Raw genomic sequence first — 23,699 nt, forward strand, 5'->3', positions numbered from 1 at the left:
GTGAGCCAGTTAGCGGATGAGATTGGATAAAGTTTGACACCTTTTTCTGTGGATGTTGCTGGGATAGTTATTTTTTTTACTCGGACTGGTTCTTCAGGGCAGAATTATTTCTGTACCGTGAGTAAACGAAGTGAAGCAAACCTGAATGATTATGCAACAATAAGCTTCAACGAATATGTGCATGATATACTCTGACATATAAGTGATGGGTCTTTATTTTGTTTGTTATTGTTGTGACTGTGCAACTGTCTATCAATTATATAAAGGCACACACGCTGGAGTGGCTTTAGCTGGTCTACTCACATTGCATAGAGAAAGAGAGAGCAATCCAAGTGTGCACGCATAGAGAGAGCTACAAATCAATGCACATGCGTAAGTTATCAGTCACTAGTTACTGTTAAGGGAGCCATTGCGTTAAAAGAAATAGATCCATACATTACAGTTATAATTTAAAATATTTTGTTAATACAATTTCAATCTAAGTTTATACTAGTGTGAGTTAAATTATTGCTTCTGTGGTTAAGAAGGCATTCGGTGCATTGGCCTTCATCAATCGTGGGACTGAGTTTAACAGCCGAGAGGTAATGATGCAGCTATATAGGACCCTGGTCAGACCCCGCTTAGAGTACTGTGCTCAATTCTGGTCGCCTCACTGCAGGAAGGGCGTGGAAACCATAGAAAGGGTGCAGAGGAGATTTAGTAATCTCTGGTTCTTTTAAAGTTTCCTCTCCAAAACATAAAAACTAATTGAAAGGAAAACAAGGGAGTCGGGAGTGCAAGTCTGTCTTTGTTTTACTTTAAGTAAGGCATCCACATATGATGTGGTGACATAATAACATATGCTATTAACATACTTTTACATACAACCCACAATTCATTACGTAAACAATAAAAACATGCGTAATCAAACAATATATTTACAATTTTATTCAAATATTACTGTGAAATATTAAACACGCAACTATAGGGAATGTGAAATTTTTGTGCCTGCCTTAAAAATGAACATTAATTGACATGTGTGTTCAAACTTGGAAGGAACTTCAAAATAGGTTGCACAAAGTGGGTCTGTCATCTATAAGGAAGTTGAATTCTTTGCTTAGTACAATGTCTGTTAAAATGGATTAGAGACAAAGACCAAAAAGAAAGGAATTTTGCAAAGCGCTACCACGGGAAGAGCTGGAGTTGGATTAAAGACTTGTATATTCTGTGTTAGATAAATGCAAGTGATTTAAAGCATTATATTTAAAGTGTAGTGAAAAGCATAACTTCATTTCAACCTATCTGGGATAGGTCAGCAAGAGAACTAAGAATCTTTGTTGCTCCATTTTATACATTAGTACTGAGCGCCTTTTACTTTCAAGTTATTTCTCTGACCTGGCTATTGCTCGAGGCTTTTTAAACCCCACCGTCTCTTTTTCTCACACCTGTTTCTCTGTATAGTGTTTGTGACAGTTGAAGAATTGAATAAGGGATCATCTAGAGGGATTGATTATGGTGTCAGAATGTGTTCAGAATAAATGGGGCATATCGGTTTAAATTTATGGAATTTCCTTGAAGAGTTTACAGATTCAGCAGGTAGGCTGAGTCAGTGCCATTATGCACTTCGCATTGTTGGGCAAGGTGAGATTTTTGCACAAAAGTGCATATGTTATGAGATGGGTGAAAAGATATTAGATCAGACTGCTGAGTAGTTTCAGGGCAGAAAGGTGATAGGCGGGATATCCGAACTGAATATTGAAGGCATCAGTATTAGTGCTGCTCTGACTTGCAATTTTTACAAATGGCATTCAATGATGAGATTACGTAAAGTTGCTTGTGAAAGCTAACTCTTGTGGTAAACTCTGGACTGGTTTGGTGACAGGACATCAGGGGAAGCAAATGAAGTTAATTACTGATGAATATAAATCATGAGAGAATGTAGAAACAGTGTAAATGTAATTTACTTATGAAATGACAATTTAATTGCGATAGAATAGGATGAAGAAATGATGTACAATTATTGCGATCATCAAAAGTGGTGGGGCTAGTAAATAATATTTGAATGTACGAGGATGAGTATGTGTGGGTGGGTGGGTCATTGTCAGTCCTATAGGTTAAATGAATTACTCTTCTTGTTACTTTGATTTGGATCTTCTCATGAGCAGTACCTCTAAAGCAGCTTCTGAATAAAGGGTTTGATTACCTCCAGCTGTAGTGGTGAAGTGCACCTCACCGGACAGCAGGGAGTTAGTGTTTCCTGTGGTGAGAAATCCCTCCCTTAGAGATGGCAGCTACTGTCTAATGCTGGCTCAGCATTCTACTGTCCGAGCAGCCAATCACTATGTGTTCAAAGGAAACACAATGCACAGGTCTTAAATAACTTGTTAAGTAACATACAGAGTACTAAATAAAGATAGAACTGTAGCAGCAAGATTCAGGTAAGGTATCACAAATGGTATCAAAATTATTTATGTACACACATTCCTTTTTCTCTCTTGCCTTTTTCTCCCTCTGTCCCTCTCACTATACCCCTTGCCCATCCTCTGGTTCCCCCCCCTTTTCTTTCTCCCTGGGCCTCCTGTCCCATGATCCTCTCATATCCCTTTTGCCAATCACCTGTCCAGCTCTTGGCTCCATCCCTCCCCCTCCTGTCTTCTCCTATCATTTTGGATCTCCCCCTCCCCCTCCCATTTTCATATCTCTTACTAGCTCTTCCTTCAGTTAGTCCTGACGAAGGGTCTCGGCCCGAAACATCAATTATACCTCTTCCTAGAGATGCTGCATGGCCTGCTGCATTCACCAGCAACTTTTATGTGTGTTGCTTGAAATTCCAGCATCTGTAAATTTCCTCGTGTTTGTGTTATCAAAATCTGTTAGTTTGAAATATGCATGTGTAGGAATTCCAATTCATGTGCATAAAATTTGATTTCAGATCTACAAACCCCATTTCCAGAAACGTTGGGATATTTTCCAAAATGCAATAAAAACAAAAATCTGTGATATGTTAATTCACGTGGACCTTTATTTAACTGACAAAAGTACAAAGAAAAGATTTTCAATAGTTTTACTGTCCAACTAAATTGTATTTTGTAAACATACACGAATTTAGAATTTGACGGCTGCAATACACTCAACAGAAGTTGGGACAGAGGCATGTTTACCATTGTGTTACATCACCTTTCCTTTTAATAACACCTTTTAATCATTTTGGAACTGAGGATACTAATTGTAGTAGATTTGCAATTGGAAATTTTGTCCATTCTTGCTTGATATAAGACTTCAGCTGCTCAACAGTCCGTGGTCTCCGTTGTCTGATTCTCCTCTTCATGATGCGCCATACATTTTCAATAGGAGATAGATCTGGACTGGCAGCAGGCCAGTCAAGCACACGCACTCTGTGTCTACAAAGCCACGCTGTTGTAGCCCGTGCAGAATGTGGTCTGGCATTGTCCTACTGAAATAAGCGCGGACGTCCCGGGAAGAGATGTCGCCTTGATGGCAACATATGTCTCTCTAAAATCCTAATATACACCTCAGAGTCAATGGTACCTTCACATACATGCAACTCACCCATGCCGTGGGCACTGATGCACCCAAATACCATCACAGATGCTGGCTTTTGCACCTTTCACTGATAACAATCTGGATGGTCATTTTCATCTTTGGCACGGAGAACTTGTTGCCCGTTTTTTCCGAAAACTAGCTGAAATGTGGACCCATCTGACCACAGCACACGGTTCCACAGTCTTTCGGTCCATCTGAGATGAGCTCGGGCCCAGAGAACTTGCCGGCGTTTCTGCATAGAGTTGACGTATGGCTTCCTCCTTGCGTAATACAGTTTCAAATTGCATTTCTGGATGCAGCGACGGACTGTCTTGAGTGACAATGGTTTTCCGAAGTACTCCCGAGCCCAGGTGGCTATAATTGTCACAGTAGCATGACGGTTTCTTAGGCAGTGCTGCCTGAGGGCTGGAAGATCACACGCATTCAACAGTGGTTTCTGACCTTGCCCTTTATGCACTGAGATGTCTCTGAATTCTCTGAATCTTTTCACAATATTATGTACTGTACATGTTGAAAGACCTAAATTCTCTGCAATCTTGCATTGAGAAATGTTCCTTTTGAACTGACTAACAATTCTCTCACGAATTTTGGCACAAAGGGGTGAGCCACGACCCATCCTTGCTTGCAAAGACTGAGCCTTTGATGGACACTACTTTTATACCCAGTCATGATACCTCACCTGCTACCAATTAGCCTGCTTAACGTGGAGTCTTCCAAACCGGTGTTACTTGAATATTCTGTGCACTTTTCAATATTATTTTAACTCTGTTCCAACTTTTGTTGAGTGTGTTGCAGCCATCAAGTTCTAAATTTGTTACAAAATACAATTAAGTTGGTCAGTAAAACTATTGAAAATCTTTTCTTTGCACTTTTGTCAGTTAAATAAAGGTTCACGTGTCGGCGCAGATCAGTGCCGATTTCCGATTGCGTCGCCTCTGATCTGGGCCGACAATTACGTGCTAGGCGGCACCTAATTAATTAGCGTGTTTATTTTGGCTTTTTTCTTAAAGATGTGCTGTGTGCCTCCCGGCTACCGCTGCATTCTCCGCGTATCGGTACTGTATCTGTCTGTGGCCTGAGGGTTGGGGTGGTGGGACATTGAGGTGTCATCTTGTCGTCTGTTTCCATTAGAGCAGGCAGCTCTTCTTCTCCTATGACTGCCCGCCTCGATGTCGAAGGTCGAGGTTCATCGTCTGCTGTGGCTGACGTGGAAGGTTTGCTTGACTGCCGAGCCTTGTACATTTTTCTATCACACAGTTCTTTGTAAGCACTCAAACCATCTTGCAAATATCCCCTAAAGCTACGTACCCTTTCAAAATTAAATTCGTACTTTATCATTGCAGCGAAAATCTCACGCAGTTGCTTCACTTTCACTACTGCATTTGGTTTTGATTGTTATCCTTTCTTCTTCCAATTGCATCAGCTCTTCATCTATCAGTTCTTGGTCATGGGATGCCAAAACCTCTTCAACATCATCTTTGTCAGCTTCCACAAGTCAAACTCACTTTGTCCTTACTTCGTTCACCACGATCGAAACGCTTAATTATGTCTAGTTTTACGCTAAGTGTAACACCCTTACGAGCTCTTTTAGGCTTTTCCGACACCTTAGAACTCATCTTGCTAACGGCTACTCAATGCAACGTGTTAAAGCAATGCCGTTCCGAATCCGGGAGAGAGCGGCTGCTTGGGGCGTGCGCTGCCTTTTATCGCGCGCTGCCTTTCTTCGTACCAGTGAAAACACCTCCTGAAAGCGAAAACAGTGTACTAATGTAGATCTTTCGTAACAGTGAGGTTTCGTAAAGCGAACGTTCGAAAAGCGGGGGACACCTGTATATCAAGTCCTAAGAATACCTTCCAATAACTTTCCCACTGCTGATATCAGGCTCACCAGCCTATCATTTGCTGGCTTATTCTTAGAGCCTTTCTTAAACAATGGAACAACATTAGCTATCCTCCAATCCTCCGGCACCTCCCTGTAGCTGTGCTAATTATTTTAAATATAGCATTATTAAAATTGGGGGAAAAGAAACAATGACTCTCTGAAAATAAGGAAACATGAAAAGATCTGATCTTCACCTGTACATCTTGGATGAGGGGCAAGTGAGTGGATGGCAAATGGTGGATTAAATGAAAAATGAAATGTATTAGTTGATTCAGGGGTTAAGTTAATTCAAAAGGAAAGTGGCAAGGATAATGGGAAGAGGAAGGAGAAGGTACTGTGAAGATGAAGGAGTTGCTGGTATCTAGGAATCAATGAGGGTCTGGGAAAACTGAGGGAGGGTGACTGGGGAAATGAATGGAAGCTGGCTGCCAAATGCCCCATCCCAAAAGCATTCATTAATAGCTTCTTTCCCCTTTGTAACATGGAGTGCTCATCAAATCTCCCTCTCCACCTCCGCAGTAAAAAGATAAATGAGTGAGAATCAGAAAAGAATGGAGAAGAAAGCCACAAATAAAGAGCTGGGCCAAGAGATGCACCACTAGGGGAAACAAGGCAGGAAAACTGTAATTTGTAGGCAGCAGAGAGAAAGGCAGACTGGGACTGTAGGGATCATCTAATAGCTCATTAAAAACTTAATTCTGCATTCACATCTGGGATTCCCAGCTATTAGAAATCCCCATATCCACATTTTTATCAAAACTGCAAATGTAAACTTATTATACTGTTCTACTGTCCCAGTAGAATACCAGAGGATGTAATTGCAGCATGACAAGTTTACAATATGTACAAGAATTGAAAGAATAATACGTAAATAGATGGACAGGATGCATGATGTCATATTGGTAATTGTTTCGGTGACCATGTACTGGTATGTTTATTCTCTAAATCTACCCATCTATCTCAGCCATCCCCCCAAGCAGCCGGAGACTGCACTTGAGTTTCTCCTCCACATGCATCTTCACAGGAGTTTAGAGTGTGAGTGTGAGTGTGTATTTGAAAGGGAGAAAGAAATAATAATACTTTTACCATCCAGCTGGTTTGAATTCTCCCTCACTTTTTTTTTGACATTCCATGTCTATTGAGATATTGTCAGCATTGTTGGCATTCAGGACATCGCACTGTTCAAGTTTTTACCTAACTGGTTCATGAAACTTCAGCAAAAATGGGAAAGAGGCTGACTGTGTGATGTATACCATCTGCATCTCATCTGGAGAAGACATATTAAATAAAATGCATCATCTCATTGTAATCAAAGCCACTCCATAGAACAGAGGAACTCATAAATTCAGGATCAGATGCATCCTTTATTTTTAAACAGGAACATACGGAAACCCTTACTATGCATTTTCCTCTCTACCAAATCAATCCTTTTGATGATTAATGACAAAAAGCTTTGAACTCTGCTGCAAATACGGATTTTTTTGTGTGTCCGTTGTGAAGTAGCCTCAGAATGAAAGGGAAGGAATGGTGTGTAGAGGCAGTTCATCACATACACCAACCACAATTACCCCCTTGTCAAATGGAAAATTGTGATAGAGCTGTAGCAGTTGATTCAGTACAACCAGTTTTATGCCAGCATTCAAATTTGTGTCTCCAGTTATTTTATGTCTTGACTGCAGGCCATGCGAGAGGTCTGACAACTTACTTTTCAGCTTTACACACCTTTAACTAGATTCCTTGGCCAACAGATCTAATGGGGATTGTCCCCTCACAACTCTGCACTAGAATCCATTCACTTTACTTTGGATATTGTATGGGTTAATCCTGAGTCAAGAGCCAGAATAGAGTGTGAAGTTCATTAATATCAACAAGGGAATACTGCTGTCGTTGTGGTTGACGCAGTTTATGACATTCTTTGGGAATGTGAATTTATGGTATAACTCTCAATGGCATCTTTGTGGCATTTTTCACATAAGCAAGGAAAGCAACATAGCTGATCCATAGTCCAAGAGTTCCACCAGGAATGTGCTGGGCTTCACAATATATTAAACTGGATTGGAGCACCACCAGATCCTTACTGTCCTGAGCTTAACTTAAATATTGCCTGAAAAAGAATGGGAAGCTGTTGTTGGTTCTGTTCTCACCTCACAAGTAACTTGTTTAAGGAGGAAACCAGGTTAGCTGCTTTACCCTGATACAGGCAGAGAGTCAAAGATGTCTCTGATTAAAATTCAGGTAGGAAGCTCTGATCCCAGTGTGGATGTGCCAAATTGATAACTTTCACATTGAGGAGCGGTTAAAAAATACACTTCCGAATCTGTCGTAAGTATAATACAGAATTAGCTTTCTTTGCTGTGTTGGAATGGGACAATGCCAAGATTGTTGAAGCTTTGCTCCCTGATCAGATTGATGCATGCAACCGGGGGTGGTATGGTAGCGTAGTGGTTAGCACAACGCTTTGCAGTGTGAGCTGCCCGGATTCGGTTCCCTCCGCTGTCCTGTAAGAAGTTTGTATGTTCTCCCTGTGACCGCGTGCGTTTCCTCCGGGTGCTTCAGTATCCTCCCACAGTCCGAAGACGTACCGGTTTATAGGTCATTGTAGATTGTCCTGTGATTGGGCTAGGATGAAATTAGGGGATTGCTGGGTGGTGTGGCTCGAAGGACCAGAAGGGCCCACTCCACACCATATTCTCACTAAATAAATAAATCTCCCTCTGTACATTGATTTCTGAGTGCAAATGTTCGTTTCTGCCTGTGGCTTGGTACGCTGAATGAGGTGAATTAATAATTGCAGACTTGGTAATGTTGACCCCTGCTTTTGCTTCAACACTACAGCCCGACAGCGTGCTTTGTGGAGATAGATCCACGTCAATTAAGCCACTGGTGTGAGCTCTGGTTATCTCACCGGTGCTGGTGGTTTTCTTCTGTGACTCGTTTGATTCATGTCCTGCCCTTGTGAACATTTTCTCCTTTTGATTCTCTTCACAGCGGTATCTTACGGCCTTCCAGCGAGTAGTCAGTTCTCCAAAGTTGGCAATGATATTAGTTTGGACAGTTTGACATGCTTTCTAAAGTTTTCCTTCGAAGTTTCTTTGATATTAATTCTTCAGTGATCTGTGTTTTCAGCTCTCACATTACATTTGTTGGCAAGTTCTCAGCACGTTGTGTTGATAAATTGTTTCTTCTTGCTTTGGATGACAGAGCACAATTTTCTCATACGACTTACTGCTGTGGAGTCAAAAATGTGGTCCGTTTTTGCTGCTGTGTAGACATAAGGTGATAATGTTGCATAATGATTCTGTAACAGGACTACTTCTTTTTCTTACATTATTTTTGATTCCAAATCCTGTCATTGTCCCGTTAAATCTTCTTTCAGTGGGCCAGGATTCAGGATGGCTGGGAAAGGACGTTCAATGGCACAAGATCTGGTGCACCTATTGCTGCCTTAGTGAGCAGCACAAAGGTGCCCTGCCCATGGTGTGTGTGAGAGTGATATTGGTTACCTCACACAGCTTTGGTTTGATTATATCAGGTGTAAGAAGTCGTTGTCTCCTCAGAAGCAGAGTTGAATGGAAGGCTGCCTCAGTTGCAGAAAGAGCTGTCAGAATTCCAATAACTGGACCTGAATTTGTTTGGGATGGTAATCACAGACAAAATTTCAAGCTAACAACAACTGCATTCCCAGTCCCTTCATTTTTATTTCCACTGTAAACTCTGTTAAACCTTTGTATCTATGGTTAACTATACAGTAGAGCTACTAGGACTTGATGTTTCAATCCCTATGGTAAGTTGGCACTCTCGATGTTGGCAGTGGGCTTGGAGTGGTGACAAGGAGGGAGAGTAGGTACGTCATCGGGGTCATCAGGTGGGAACCCTCCTTCTTTGACGTTTCGTTGATAAGCCCACGACGTCTCCAGAGGGCTCAACGGTGCTACCTGGCGTCCCAGATACACCCCCCTCAGTTCCATACCCTCCTGTCTTCATCTTGCAGCCCAGTTGTTGTCTTTCCTTTTAATCCAAATCCAATTGCTGCTTTCTTCTGCTGCATTTGACAAGGACTTGATTGCTTGTTGGAGGGAGTGACCCCTCACCCCCATCTTCTTCAATAGACTGGTCGTAGATGTAGCAACGAATCCCCTGCATCCCACTTCTACAGGGAAAATCTTGGTCTTCCAGCCATTCTGGGCAGCTTCAGTTGCCAGTTCAAAGTACTTGGTCTTTTTCCTCTCATAAGCTTCTTCGACACCATCTTCACATGGTACTGTCAATTCTACAACATATGCCAGCTTGGCTGTTGTGGACCACAGGACCATGTCTGGCCGCAATGTCTGGGGGAAACACAAGCTTTTTTTCCAAGTCCATGTCCATTTTCCATTTCCAATCCCGAGCAACCTGCAGAATGCTTACATCTTTTGATGTTATATGGTGCTCTGGAGGTTGGCCTGCTGGTACAAATCGTGTGATGTGGACATTTCCTGCCGATGTTTGTGGGAGAGCATTTGTGGTGATTCGCCTCTGTTCCAAGATTGATGCCAGCTGTCTGAGAACTTGGCTATGCTGCCAAGTGTACCGCCCCTGGGTGAGGCTCGTGGTGCATCCTGTTAAAATGTGCCTTCGTGATGCAGGTGCTTAACAAACAGAGCAAGCAGGGTCTTCTCCCCACCACTGGTTCAGGTTCTGGGGTGTGGGTAGGAGGTCATAAGTGGCTCTGATAACAAAACTTAGCTGAGATCCCTCCATCTCCCAGATGTCACGCCAGCTAAGTTTCCTCTTTTCCAGGCTCTCCCAATTAGTCCATTGGGCCTGCTTGGCCATTGAGATGTCCCTAGCATGTCGCTCTGCCTCCTCCTGTCTTCTCAACTCCTCCACCACGAGTCGTCTCTTCTGCATTGATGTTGCCTTGTGCCTTTGAGGAGCCTTTGGGACAAGCCTGAGCCCGGCTCTGCCACATTGGACTTGGTCAACCACATCCCTGAAGAGAAGAGCAGACTTAGCACTCTGCACCAAGTCTCTTAGTGCAGGGGACAGTTGTCGTCAGTATTGTTATATCATCCGTATAGGCTCGTATCGGTGGTAACCATTGACCAAACTGTAGCCCTTTTCCTCCCGCAACCCATTTTGAGGCTCTGGTAATGAGCTCCATTGCCATAGTGAAGGCCAATGGGGAGATGGTGCACCCCGCCATGACGCCTACTTCCAGTGGTTGCCACGCTGTGGTGAAGTCTGATATTGTGAGACAAACTTGCAGATCCTGGAAGTAGTGTTTTACCAGATTTGTTATTGTTGCAGGTACCTGAAAGAATTCAAAAGCAGTCCACAGTAGGGAATGAGGAACTGATCCATCGGCATTGGCCAGGTTGAGGCCAATGGGGTCCACTTCCTCCCAGTTGCGACATGGGGGGGCCACTGTTCGAATAACAGTATCTTCAGGTTCAGTGAGAGTCATGATCAATCTTGCTTTGGTGCATTTGAATTCTTCCACAAGACTTGCAATTGGTAATTCCAATCTGCTATTCCCATACAGTCCAACAGGACTTAAGCGTTGTGCCACTGTTTCACATGTGTGCTGATCATTCTTTCGAGCTTTTCCACCTTGTTAATGGGGATTTCATACACTGTTAAAGGCCACATGAGTCTTGGAAGTCTGCCGAACTGGAAGCACCACAGCTTGAGTTTTCCTGGCAGCAAGGTCTTGTTGATGCGAGCTATGTACATGATAGTATCCTTTTTGAGTTGTTCAAATTGCTCAGTGCCCTTGAGAGCATCATACCATCTGCCCAAGCTCTTCACTGGCATTTCTGAAACAGTTGGGACAGGTGTTCCATCACTATGAAATCTTTTATCCGTGACTTGACCTTTGACGATGGAGATGCTTCTGCATTTGCTGGGATTGATCTTCATCCTCACCCATGTGATGTTCTGATGAAGCTTTTCCAGAAGTCTCTTGGTTCAGGGGACAGTTGTCGTCAGTTTCGTTATATCGTCCATATAGGCTCGTATCGGTGGTAACCGTTGACCAAACTGTAGCCCTTTTCCTCCCGCAACCCATTTTGAGACTCTGATAATGAGCTTCATTTCCACAGTGAAGGCCAGTGGGGAGATGGTACACCCCGCCATAATGCCTACTTCCAGTGGTTGTCACACTGTGGTGAAGTCTGATATTGTGAGACAAACTTGCAGATCCTGGAAGTAGCGTTTTACCAGATTTGTTGTTGTTGCAGGCACCTGAAAGAATTCAAATGCAGTCCACAGTAGGGAATGAGGAACTGATCCATCGGCGTTGGCCAGGTTGAGGAACAGGACATGCATATCCTTTCTTTCTTAGCCATCTGGATTTGATGCCATGTGACACTGGTATGTTCAAGGCATCCCGAGAAGCCTGCTGTGCCAGCCTTTTGGATTGACATATCAATGAAATGGTTTTGTCTCAGATACTTCTTAAGTCTTTGCACCAACACGCTGAAAAAGATCTTGCCCTCTATGTTCAGAAGGTTTATTTGGCAAAACTGCTTGATGGTGGATGAATTCTTTTCTTTTGGGATTAGAACTCCCCCAGCTCTTCTCCAGGCTTTGGGGATAACTTGCTTTTCCCACGCAACCCTCATGTTTTTCCAAAGGAATTTCAGAACATCCGGGGCGTTCTTGTAGACACAATACGGAACACCGTTAGGGCCTGGCGCTGATGCCAAACCTGCCTTCTTCACTGCCTCTTTCACCTCACTCAGCTTGGGAGGGCTGATGTGGTGGAGGGTGAGATTGGTGGGATGTCAGCTGGGACAAGTATCGGTTCATCTTTTTGCTTATCAGTGTGGATGATTCTGAGATGTCTTTCAACCTCCTCTTTTGATACTTTCAAGTATCCGCTTTTCTCTTTTGTGAAAGTGCCTTTCACATATTTAAAGGGATCTTTGTAGAAGTCTGTTCTTGCTTTTTCCTTTTTGCGTTGTTTCCTTAAATTCTCTGTTCTACACAGCTTCGAAAGCCTCTGTTTTAGGTCCTCTGAAGGAGGTTGATGCCCTCTCTTTCTTCTGCTGGTGTTTTTTTCAACACCTTCCTCAGGCCTCTTCTCTCTTTAACAAGTCATTGGATTTCCTAGAGACGATGGGATTTGGGGGGAGGAGGCATATCTTTCCTGCTGTCTTGTTCCTTCACTCCAAATTTCTCCTTTCTGTAGCTGTAGATCAGGTCATCCATCCTCTCCAACTTCTTTTTTGCTGATCCCTTGATGCCACTTAAGATCAGGCTCACATCTGCATTGATGGTTTCCCACTCCTTGCTGTTAGACTGGCCATTTCACCAACGGCTTACGTCCTTGTTCTCCACTTTACGATGTGCCTAGATGTGTCTTGGACTGCTGCTTGTGCCTGAAACTTCTTCCACATCCTGTAGGGTACTGATACTCTGCAGTCTGTGGGTTTCTCCTTGCCGCTGAGTTTCATCCGACTGTCTTGACCTTCCTCTTAACAGAATCTGGTCAATGAGGGGCCCTGGGTTGGAGATTTTCTCTTATTTTTTGCGTGTGCCTGCATACGTGCGCGTCTGTGCGTGTGTGTCTGCGTGTCCATGCGTGCGTCTGTGATGATGTCTTTTTCATGGCTTTTACAAGGCGTGGAATGAGAGGTAGAGACTGTGTGGCAAGCCACTCCTCACACAGACATTTTCAAAGTATTTTCCCTTTATTTTGCGAGGTCGAGTTGCGATCTCGACACTCAACCCGGCACGGATAGAAAACGTACTCAGGAGCAGACCCGACTAGTTTCGAACCCGGGAACCTCTGCTCCCGGGTCCGGCGCCGATGTCACTGCGCCACCAGCCAGCCCAGGGGTTGGAGATTTTCAAGCATTTCTTCTGTCCTTGATGAATTTTTAGACCACGGTTGACGTTACTTTAGTCCAGCCACACCTACAGGTCTGAAGAACATGTCCGGCTGCTGGTTTCTCAAGAGTATTGGCACCTTCTTGATTCATTGTCGTGTCCAAGGTTCGTTACCGGGAGGTCAGTCAGAGAGTCTTCTTGTGCCCCTGCTCTCGCAGACTCTGGGGGTATACTTCTTTTTAAACTTTCTGTAGCCAAGTGAGGTGGCTCTTGTGCCCTGACAAGGTGACAGAGCCTGCTGTTATGGGTATCTAGCCCATAACAGCCCCGTTGGGGTCTATTTCCTCCTGTCAGCTGTCTCTCCAGCTGTCACACGGTCTTTCCCTTGTCGTCAGCTGCACTTTCACAACAGTCACCGCTTTTCTCCCAGAAGATCAGTAGAGCTACTAGGACTTGATGTTTCAATCCCTATGGTAAGTCGGCACTCTCAATGTTGGCAGTGGTGACAAGGAGGGAGGGTAGGTACGTCCTTGGGGTCATCAGGTGGGCAACCTCCTTCTTTGACGTTTCGTTGATAAGCCCACAACGTCTCCAGAGGGCTCAATGGTTCTTCCTGGCATCCCAGATACACCTCTTGAGTATAATGAAGACAACAGCACATTTTTTTTGTTACCATGCTGGTAATAATCAGTCTTAAAGGGGAAATGCACAAAATTTGTCAAAGGAAAATTTCTTGTGTAGCATAGCAATCCACCCACCTGGTACTATTTTGCAGCATGCTGATTTGGTTTGGGGTTCTTAGTCCTGTAGCTGGGATGCTCCACCTGTACTTTTTTAAGGAAAGAATATTAACTCTGGCTACTTGCTGTTGTGCCAGGAGCCTGGTGTGAGACTTTGACCTCTGTTGATGCTCCCTGCCAATGAACCGCCCCATACCTCGGTGTGGAGATGCTGCGGTGAGAATTGAGGTTGTTCAGCACTGAGATAAAAGGCTACTGCTGTGGTCTGGCAGCACCTGCTGCATGTGTCAACACAGGTCCTGGTTCCCAGGTTCACTCCCACCTCCCTTGTTGGATATGACTGAAACTTTGTTTGCCTGGCTGCATGGCTCCTTCCAGATGAGAAGTATCTCGGTGGTAACAGACTCACTGGCCAACAACTCATTGATTCCTCTCACATTAGCTTGCAGCAGCATTCACACCGAGATCCATCCCAATGGCCCGTTGGCAGCTTTGACAGTGAGGGTCATCCCAACTGCCTAGAGGGCACAGTTGACAGCGAGTTCCAGCCCAACATCAGACCACCCAACACTGTATACCAGTGTTGTAAAAATATTACCTCTTGCAACAATGATTAGTGAGGCACAGAGAGATCTGTGTTTGCTGACAAGTACCTTTATTGTTTAAACTAACAAGTACGTGAATTCATACACTAAATACTTTGCATTCACAGCCGCTAAGTAGCCCTGACTCTTCTGAATAGTCAAAGAATAGCAAAGGTGTTACCCGGGCAAAGGAGCTGATGCTGGCCAGGTGTCCCTCGTAGTCCCGGTTCACACGCCACATGTTTCACATAGGGTTGCTCACGCTTGTATCTGTGATGGTTATTCTTCAAAGTTACCATAAGATCATAAGAAAAAGGAGCAGAAGTCGGCCATTTGGCCCATCGAGTCTGCTCCGCCATTTCATAATGAGCTGATCCATTCTCCCATTTAGTCCCACTCCCCTGCATTCTCACCATAACCTTTGATGCCCTGGCTACTCAGATACCTATCAATCTCTGCCTTAAATACTCCCAATGACTTGGCCTCCACTGCCGCCTGTGGCAACAAGTTCCATAGATTCACCACCCTCTGTCTAAAAAAATTTCTTCGCATCTCTGTTCTGAATGGGCGCCCTTCAATCCTTAAGTCATGCCCTCTCGTACTAGACTCCCCCACCATGGGAAACAACTTTGCCACATCCACTCTGTCCATGTCTTTCAACATTCGAAATGATTCTATGAGGTCTCCCCTCATTCTTCTAAACTCCAAGGAATACAGTCCAAGAGCGGACAAATGTTCCTCCTTTGTTAACCCTCTCATTCCCGGAATCATTCTAGTGAATCTTCTCTGTACCCTCTCCAACGTCAGCACATCCTTTCTTAAATAAGGAGACCAAAACTGCCCACAGTACTCTTAAGTGAGGTCTCACCAGTGCCTTATAGAGCCTCAACATCACATCCCTGCTTCTATATGCTGTTCCTCTAGAAATGAATGCCAACATTACATTCGCCTTCTTCACTACCGACTCAACCTGGAGGTTAACCTTAAGGGTATCCTGTACGAGGACTCCCAAGTCCCGTTGCATCTCAGAACTTTGAATTCTTTCCCCATTTAAATAATAGTCTGCCCGTTTATTTCTTCTGCCAAAGTGCATAACCATACACTTTCCAACATTGTATTTCATTTGCCACTTCTTTGCCCATTCTTCCAATCTATCCAAGTCTGTCTGCAAACTCTCTGTTTCCTCAGCACTACCGGCCCCTCCACCTATCTTCGTATCATCAGCAAACTTAGCCACAAAGCCATCTATTCCATAATCCAAATCATTGATGTACAATGTAAAAATAAGCGGCCCCAACACGGACCCCTGTGGAACACCACTGGTAACCGGCAGCCAACCAGAGTAGGATCCCTTTATTCCTACTCTCTGTTTCCTGCCGATCAGCCAACGCTCTATCCACATATGTAACTTTCCCGTAATTCCATGGGCTCTTATCTTGTTAAGTAGCCTCATGTGTGGCACCTACCTTTAGACTATTCAGCTTCCTGAGTACTTTCTCTGTTGTAATTGTGACCGCGCACATTTCTCTTCCCTGCCACCCTTGAGTGTCTGGTATACTGCTGATGTCTTCCTCAGTGAAGACTGATGCAAAATACTCGTTCAGTTCCTCTGCCATCTCCTTATCTCCCATTACAATTTCTCCAGCATCATTTTCTATCGGTCCTATATCTACTCTCACCTGTCTTTTACTCTTTATATACTTGAAAAAACTTTTAGTATCCTCTTTGATAATATTTGCTAGCTTCCTTTCATAGTTAATCTTTTCCCTCTTAATGACCTTCTTAGTTTCCTTTCGTAAGCTTTTATAAACTTCCCAATCCTCTGTCTTCCCACTAATTTTTGCTTCCTTGTATGCCCTCTGCTTTAACTTTGGCTTTGACTTCTCATCAGCCACGGTTGCATCCTTTTTCCATTCGAAAATTTCTTCTTTTTTGGAATATACCTGTCTTGTACCTTCCACACTTCTCGCATAAACTCCAGCCACTGCTGCTCTGCCATCCTTCCCACCAGTGTCCCTTTCCAGTCAACTTTGGCCAGTTCCTCTCTCATGCATCTATAATTTCCTTTATTCCACTGAAATAACAACACATCAGATTTCACTTCTCTTTTTCAAATTTCACAGTGAACTCAATCATGTTATGATCACTGCCTCCTAAGGGTTCCTTCACCTCAATCTCTCTAATCACCTCCAGTTCATTACACAATACCAAATCCAGTACAGCCGATCCCCTAGTGGGCTCAACAACAAGCTGTTCTAAAACGCCATCTCGCAGATATTCTACAAATTCTCTCTCTTGAGATCCAGTGCTGACCTGATTTTCCCAATCCACTCGCATGTTAAAATCCCCCACAGTTATCGTACACTGCCCTTCTGACAAGCCTTTTCTATGTCCTGTTGTAATTTGTAGTCCACATCACTGCAGCTGTTTGGAGGCCTATAAATAACTGCCATCAGGGTCCTTTTACCCCTGCGATTTCTTAGCTCAATCCATAAAGATTCTGTACCTTCCGATCCTAGATCACCTCTTTCTAATGATTTAATATCATTTCTTACCAATAAAGCCACGCCTCCCCCCCCCCCCCCCGCCTACCTTCCCATCCTTCCGATACACCGTGTATCCTTGGACCTTCAGCTCCCAGAGACATGCAACCTTTAGCCAGGTCTCAGTGATGGCCACAATATCATACCTGCCAATCTGTAGCTGTACAACAAGATCATCCACCTTATTCCTTATGCAGCGTGCATTTAAGTATAACACCTTAAGACCAGTATTTGGTACTTTTTGCTTTGATTTCACTGCAACTTTATTGCACTGCAACTCATCCCAATGGCTACAAATTTGCCCCATCACCTGCCTGTCTTTCCTGACATCTTTACTGCTCACTACCTTAGATTTATTTCTGTTTTCCCTTTCCTCTGCTCTATCATTCCAGTTCCCATCCCCCTGCCAAATTAGTTTAAACCCTCCCTAACAGCTCTATTAAACCATCCCACCAGGATATTGGTCCCCTTCGGGTTCAGGTGTAATCTGTCCATTTTGAACAGGTCATACTTCCCCCAGAAGAGATCCCAATAATCCAAGAATCTGAAGCCCTGCCCCCTGCACCAGTCTCTCAGCCACGCATTCATCTGCCTGATCCTACTATTCTTGCCCTCGCTAGCACGTGGCACAGGTAGCAATCCTGAGATTACTACCCTGGAGGTCCTGCTTCTCAGCTTCCTTCCTAACTCCCAGAAATCTCTCTTCAGGACCTCCTCCCTTGTCCTATCTATGTCATTGGTACCAACATGTACCAAGACAATTGGCTGCTCGCCCTCTCCCTTCAGAATATTCTGGACCCGATCCGAGACATCCCGTACCCTGGCATCTGGGAGGCAACAGACCATGCGGGTATCTCTATCAGGCTCACAGAATCTCCTGCACTGCACTTTGTGTGTATCGAATTAATTGAGGACCAGTAGTTGGGAAATGTGAGGATAGTATGAAGCAGGGTTGGTACTTGAGAAGTTGGGGAGAGAATGGATTGAGGACCAGTAGTTGGGAATGTGGAAAATAGATAGATGGTCAACTGTAGTTAGGAAGGTGGAGAGAGATAGCTCAGATATTAGGGAAGGCTGAGCCTTTGAAAACCGTCCTTGATGTGTATTGTTGCTCTTCTGTACAATGCGCAAAAACACAATCTACAGTATTTTGCATCATTTGATAGTTATATTAGTTTCTGGTTATTAACATTGGTTAATTATTTAAAGAGTAATTTTATTGTTTGCAGATTGAACTTACCAACTTAATAGTTTCAGTCCTGTAAATCCTGGAGTAAAACAGTTGGGTTTGATTGCCATATTTGTATATTTACTTTTGGATTATGGTTTCATGCAGATAATAGCAAGAGACAAATATGGGTCTGTTTAACATTTAATTCTCCAGTCAGAACTTTGGCTTCCCTTTCGAAAAGCTTCAAAATCATCAATACCACTGGAGAAGTCATCTGAACTGCCGTTTTTGACTGTAGAATTTTTATTACTGAAGTGAACTTCTGAAATGTGTCATCTCTTCAGCTGTACTCAATAATTTTTAACAGATGGATCTCCTAAAGATTACTCACAGAAAAGGACTGCTGCATTCTTTCTCAGTTGGTGAAACTGGCAGTGAGTCCATATTGCGAAGGATACTGTGGCTTTAATAATCACAAAGTACTGACCTTGTATTCCTATGAAAGGGCCTCTGTTTATATGGCCACCTTCAGACATACAAACTGAAAACCACAGCAGCTGGCTGCTATAACATATAGATCAACAAACCAAAGTAAATGCATCAGAATTCTTTTTCGCTCTGGAGGTGCTTAAAAGTACATAGAAGCTTAATAGAGAAACAGCAAAAAAAAAGTTTACCACCTTAAATTCGACTAATGATTTAGTTTAATTGAATATCTTTGCACATCCTACCTCTTGGCATTCTTTACTCATTGTTTTACCAGATGCCCAATTTTTATTCCTGCTCAGATTTCAATGCAGAAATCCTGTTTTATTGTCACCACGTCAAATTCATATCGGAGTAAATTCAACTAACATATTATGTGAGCAGGGATATTTGTCAAAACAGAAAATTATCTCACACTTCTACAGAACTGCTAAAGGACACACCTCACCATCGGTTTGAGTGCAGAGACTAAGGCAATGGTACCTCCTGTATTTAATAATGTTTGTGGTCTTGTGCTGCTGCTGCCCATCAGCTTCGAGGTTCAACATGTTGCACTTTCAGAGATGCTCTTCTGAACACCACTGTTGTAATTTGTGGTTATTTGAGATACTGTTGCTTTCCCTGTCAGCTTGAACCAGTCTGTCCATTTTCCTTTGACCTCTCTCATTAACAAGGTGTTTTTTGCCCACAGAACTGTCGGCCTCCTGGATGTTTCTTGTTTTTCACATCCTTCTCTGTAAATTCTAAGTTCAAAGTTCAAAATAAATTTATTATCGAAGTACATATATGTCACCATATACAGCACTGAAATTCATTTTCTTACAGGCATACTCAATAAATCCAATATCCATAATGGAATCAAAGAAAGGCCTCACTGGTGTGTACAACCAGTGTGCAAACAATACAAATAGAAGACGAAAGAGCAACTAATAATAACAAATAGAATAATAAACAATAAAAATCAAAATTGTGAGATGAAGTGTTCTTCAAAGTGAGTCCATAGATTGTGGGAACATTTCAGTCATGGGGCAAGTGAGGTTGTGCATGAAAATCCCAGTAGATTAGCAGTTTCTGAGCTACTCAATCTACCCCATCTGGCACCAACAATCATTCCATGGTCAAAGTCACTTAGGTCACATTTGTTCCCCATTCCGATGTTTGTTATACCATGTCTGCATGCTTTTATGTATCGAGTTGCTGCCATATGATTGGCTGATTGGATCTTTGCATTAACGAGCAGGTGTTCCTAATAAAGTGGCCGTTGAGTGTGGAGTGGCTGTTCTGTCATATTCTGAAATACAAAGTTTCGTTGTCAGGAAGGTTGCTCCCGCTGACCACAAGCCTCTTCACTGTTTGCTACTTGTCAGGAGGTGAAGTTGTGACTGGATTTCTCTGATCTTTTTCTCACAGCACTTGCAGAGGCTCTGCTCTGTGTACAGCTCTTCAGATGCACGTTTTGTGAAGGGAATCAATGCCGTGCTGATGTATCTGGGCCAATAGCTGTGACTGGCAATGCCAAACAGTGCACTGACAGTCAGTCAATTACGCTTGCATGCGGACTTTGATGCAATCCCCCCCTCACGATGTAACGTGGTGTGATTGGGATATTTCGGAGGGAGCTAACCTTGTGGTCCGTGAGCTGCTGAGACGCCTTGTGGGTGCCGCTGGTCTGCTGCCTCTGCCTCTTTTGGGATGAGCAGTGTGCACAACTTGTCTGCTCAGTCTAGCCACAACGGGACACAGATACCTGCACAAACTTGTGGATTGGCACAGGGGCCTCACTTGCAGATGCTCTCATGTCTCAATACGAGGGGATTTCCACTGATCCCAGAAAAGGTCCTGAATAGAAACTTTTCACCAATTGGCTCAAGTATTAGTGGCAGCAAAGAGACGCAGTAGGGGGAAATGCCACAAGTATTAATTATGTAGTCAACCACAGTTCAGCTTTACTCTGTATCACACATAATACTGTCAGAACCTGATATTTGCCAGTTGTCCAAGTTCTGTTGATTTTTGAGTTGCGCGTTCTCATGTGGGGATGATAGTTTGCAAGGTTCCCATGTCCAAAGAGCTGATAGGCTGAGGCTGATGCTGACAATGCCACGGTTTACCAATAGTGACACAGGCTGTGGACTGAATGCCAGTGAGGTGCGGCTGCTGATTGTACTGTCTGCTGCTAGCTACTGGACTGAAGTCACAACAGTCCAAAGCCAACAGTGAAAATCCAAGATTGCAACTTGGCGAGTCTGACTGACTTTCAGTCAGGTCCATCCACCTGGCTTCACCTATCACCTTCCAGCCAGTCCTTCCTCTCTCCCCATCTTTTCACTCTGGCATCTTCCTCCTTCCTCCCCAGGTCTGATGAAAGGTCTCAGCCCCAAGCGTTGATTGTTTATTCATTTCCACTGATGCTGCCTGACCTGCTGAGTTCCTCCAGCATTTTGTGTGTGATGCTGTTTTTGGCAGGAAGCAACATACTGAATTCCACATTTACCTTATTACTTTGAGCGTTATTTACAGATTCCTAACCATTATTTTAAACAGCAGGCAAGTTTTAATTAGAATCCAATGGAGGATAAGCAGACAACGGGCATATTTATTCCTTGTTTATTTATTCCTTAAATAAAAAGGAATTGGATGTGCTTTGCAAGGTCAACAGAGTAGTTTTTGACTATGTACTGCTGTGGGCAGCGACTCGTGGTGGGAACAGGTAATGTCAACAGGAAGTTCAAACTCCTGAAGCACTAAATGTTTGGCTACACAAATGTCCTGCCAGCCACAGGAAGTGGTATAGGCATATTGCCTTAACCAGCAGGTGATAGCATCATAAGGTAGAGGCTTCTTACTGAAGATAATCCGGATTGCAAAGTAAAGTACACGTCTTCCAGTAAATGTGTTGCTGACGTGACTTTTCTGTTGCTTTGTAGGGGTGCTGTCCCTGCCAGCCCACTTTAGCTTGTACAACAATGGACCATCAGCCAAGGATGGGCGGGCGGATGCTTACGCTCAGCTGGAACTCCGAACCCTGGAACAGTCCCTACTGGCAACATGTGTCGGGAGCATTTCAGAGCTGAGTGAGTTAATTTCTCTTTGAATGATTCTTAAGTGTATGTATGTATAATGTGTGTGCATGTGTGTGTATATGTATATATGTATATCTATATGTGTATTTAATTCTAATTGAAACTTGCTTTGTCACTATAATTGGTTTCCTGGGCAGTTTGGCACTCTCTAGACTGCAGCCTTCTGGCCTCAGTGTTATCCATTCATGTGCTGGGAAGGCATGGAGGGAATTGTAAGTGACTTTGTCTCCCTCCCTTTGGGGAAAGAGCATGCATCCTGTTCTATAATTTCCTCCTGCCGCTGATTTAAAATCTGAATCCAGAATACAGGGAGTGGTGGCAAAGAATTCATTCCCTAGCAATCTATCAGAGTCTTTTAATGCTGCCAGTTCCCCTGTGGCATTGCTCCCAGCAATATAAAGGATGCAGTATTTCATTATGACAGGACTGCGACTAGAAATAACCCACATGAACACTCAAGTCTATTCTATCCTTCAATAAGATAATCACAGAATCATGAAAACCTTGTTACGCAGAAGGGCAGCATGGTAGCACAGCTAATAGAGTTGCTGCCTCATACCTTCAGGTATAGTCCTGACCTTTGTTGTCTCTGTGTAATTTGTGTGTTCTCCCCATGACTGACCCGGCTTCCTCCAGGTGCTCCACTTCCCCTCTCAACCCAAAAAATGTGTGGGTTGATAGATTCATTGGCTCCTCTAAGTTGCCCATTTTGTGTAGGTGAATGGTAGAACCTGGCAGGAGCTGGTGCTAATGTAAAGTTCAAAGTAAGTTTGTTATCAAAGTACATATTTGTTACCATTGAGATACATTTTTGCAGGCATTTACAGGTAAAAAGGAATACAATATAATTTATGAAAATCTATACATAAGGAGAACAATGAGAATAAATCTGGATGGTAACAATTATATACTTTGTTGAGTGGTGGACCAAAGAGCGTGTTTCCATGCCGATAACTATGACAAAACAAGGCTATTCAGCCTATCCTGTTTGTGTTGTCATTAAAAAAAAAGCTCTACCTAATTTCATCCTTCACCCTTAGTCCGTTGGCCTGCATTTCTTGGTTGCTCGTGTATTTTTTTAAAGTGTGAGTTTTTCTTTCTTCGTCAGTCTGAGTTCCATATCACACCACCCTCTAGGGGAAAACCTGACCAATTGTTCTGCCATTTAAACTTTTCCCCTCACTAACAAACACACAGCCACTGACAAACGTTTTTGCATCTCACTCCTCCATTTTAAACAATAGCACAATATTAGCAGTTCTTCAATCCTGTGCTGAGAGGATGAAATATGATGGTCAGAGCCTCCACAATTTCCCCCCTCTTCTTCTTTTAGCAGCCTGGGATTTGTTTCATTGAAGTCTGGAATTTTATCCCATTCAAAAACATTTCCTCCTTTACTGTGATAATTCAACCCAATATTTCACACTGACATATCTCCCTTTGTTTTATAAAGACAGACTCTCTTCATTGAGAATCCACCTGCATCTCCACTCCTCCATTTTGTGTGGAGGTTGCCTCCTCAGTCTCTCAGGGGCCCTGCTCTCTTCTAAGCTGTCCTTTTACTCTTTATGTACAGTACTTATAAAACACAGTTGGATGTTCCTTGATTTTACTTGCCAGCATTTTTATATGTCTTCTCATTGCTTCTCTGATTTCCATTTTAATTTCACGCCTCTGCTTTTGGAATTCTAGTGAGCTTTCTGAAATATCTGGCTCTGGTGTCTTGTCATGATTTAATAATTTTCTGCCTGCCTAACCTATTATGCATTCTTTCACTAGAGGACTCTGGACTTGATGACACTCAGTTTTTTTCCCTGTGTGGTAATCCTGGCCCCCTTGCGTGTGTCCCCTT

The 23,699-nt window shown here is 43.4% G+C and overlaps 1 protein-coding gene across 1 annotated transcript in view; it reads left to right on the top strand.

Annotated features, from left to right (window-relative positions):
* abtb2b (ankyrin repeat and BTB (POZ) domain containing 2b) overlaps positions 1–23,699 on the top strand; it is a 231,970-nt gene that overhangs the window by 141,158 nt on the left and 67,113 nt on the right. Inside the window, exon 3 of the mRNA XM_063061802.1 lies at positions 21,692–21,838. Within this exon, the coding sequence (XP_062917872.1) occupies positions 21,692–21,838 (147 nt within the window). The remainder of the gene's footprint in view (positions 1–21,691; positions 21,839–23,699) is intronic.

The sequence above is a fragment of the Mobula hypostoma genome, chromosome 11 (assembly GCF_963921235.1).
Source record: "Mobula hypostoma chromosome 11, sMobHyp1.1, whole genome shotgun sequence".
Lineage (NCBI taxonomy): Eukaryota > Metazoa > Chordata > Chondrichthyes > Myliobatiformes > Myliobatidae > Mobula > Mobula hypostoma.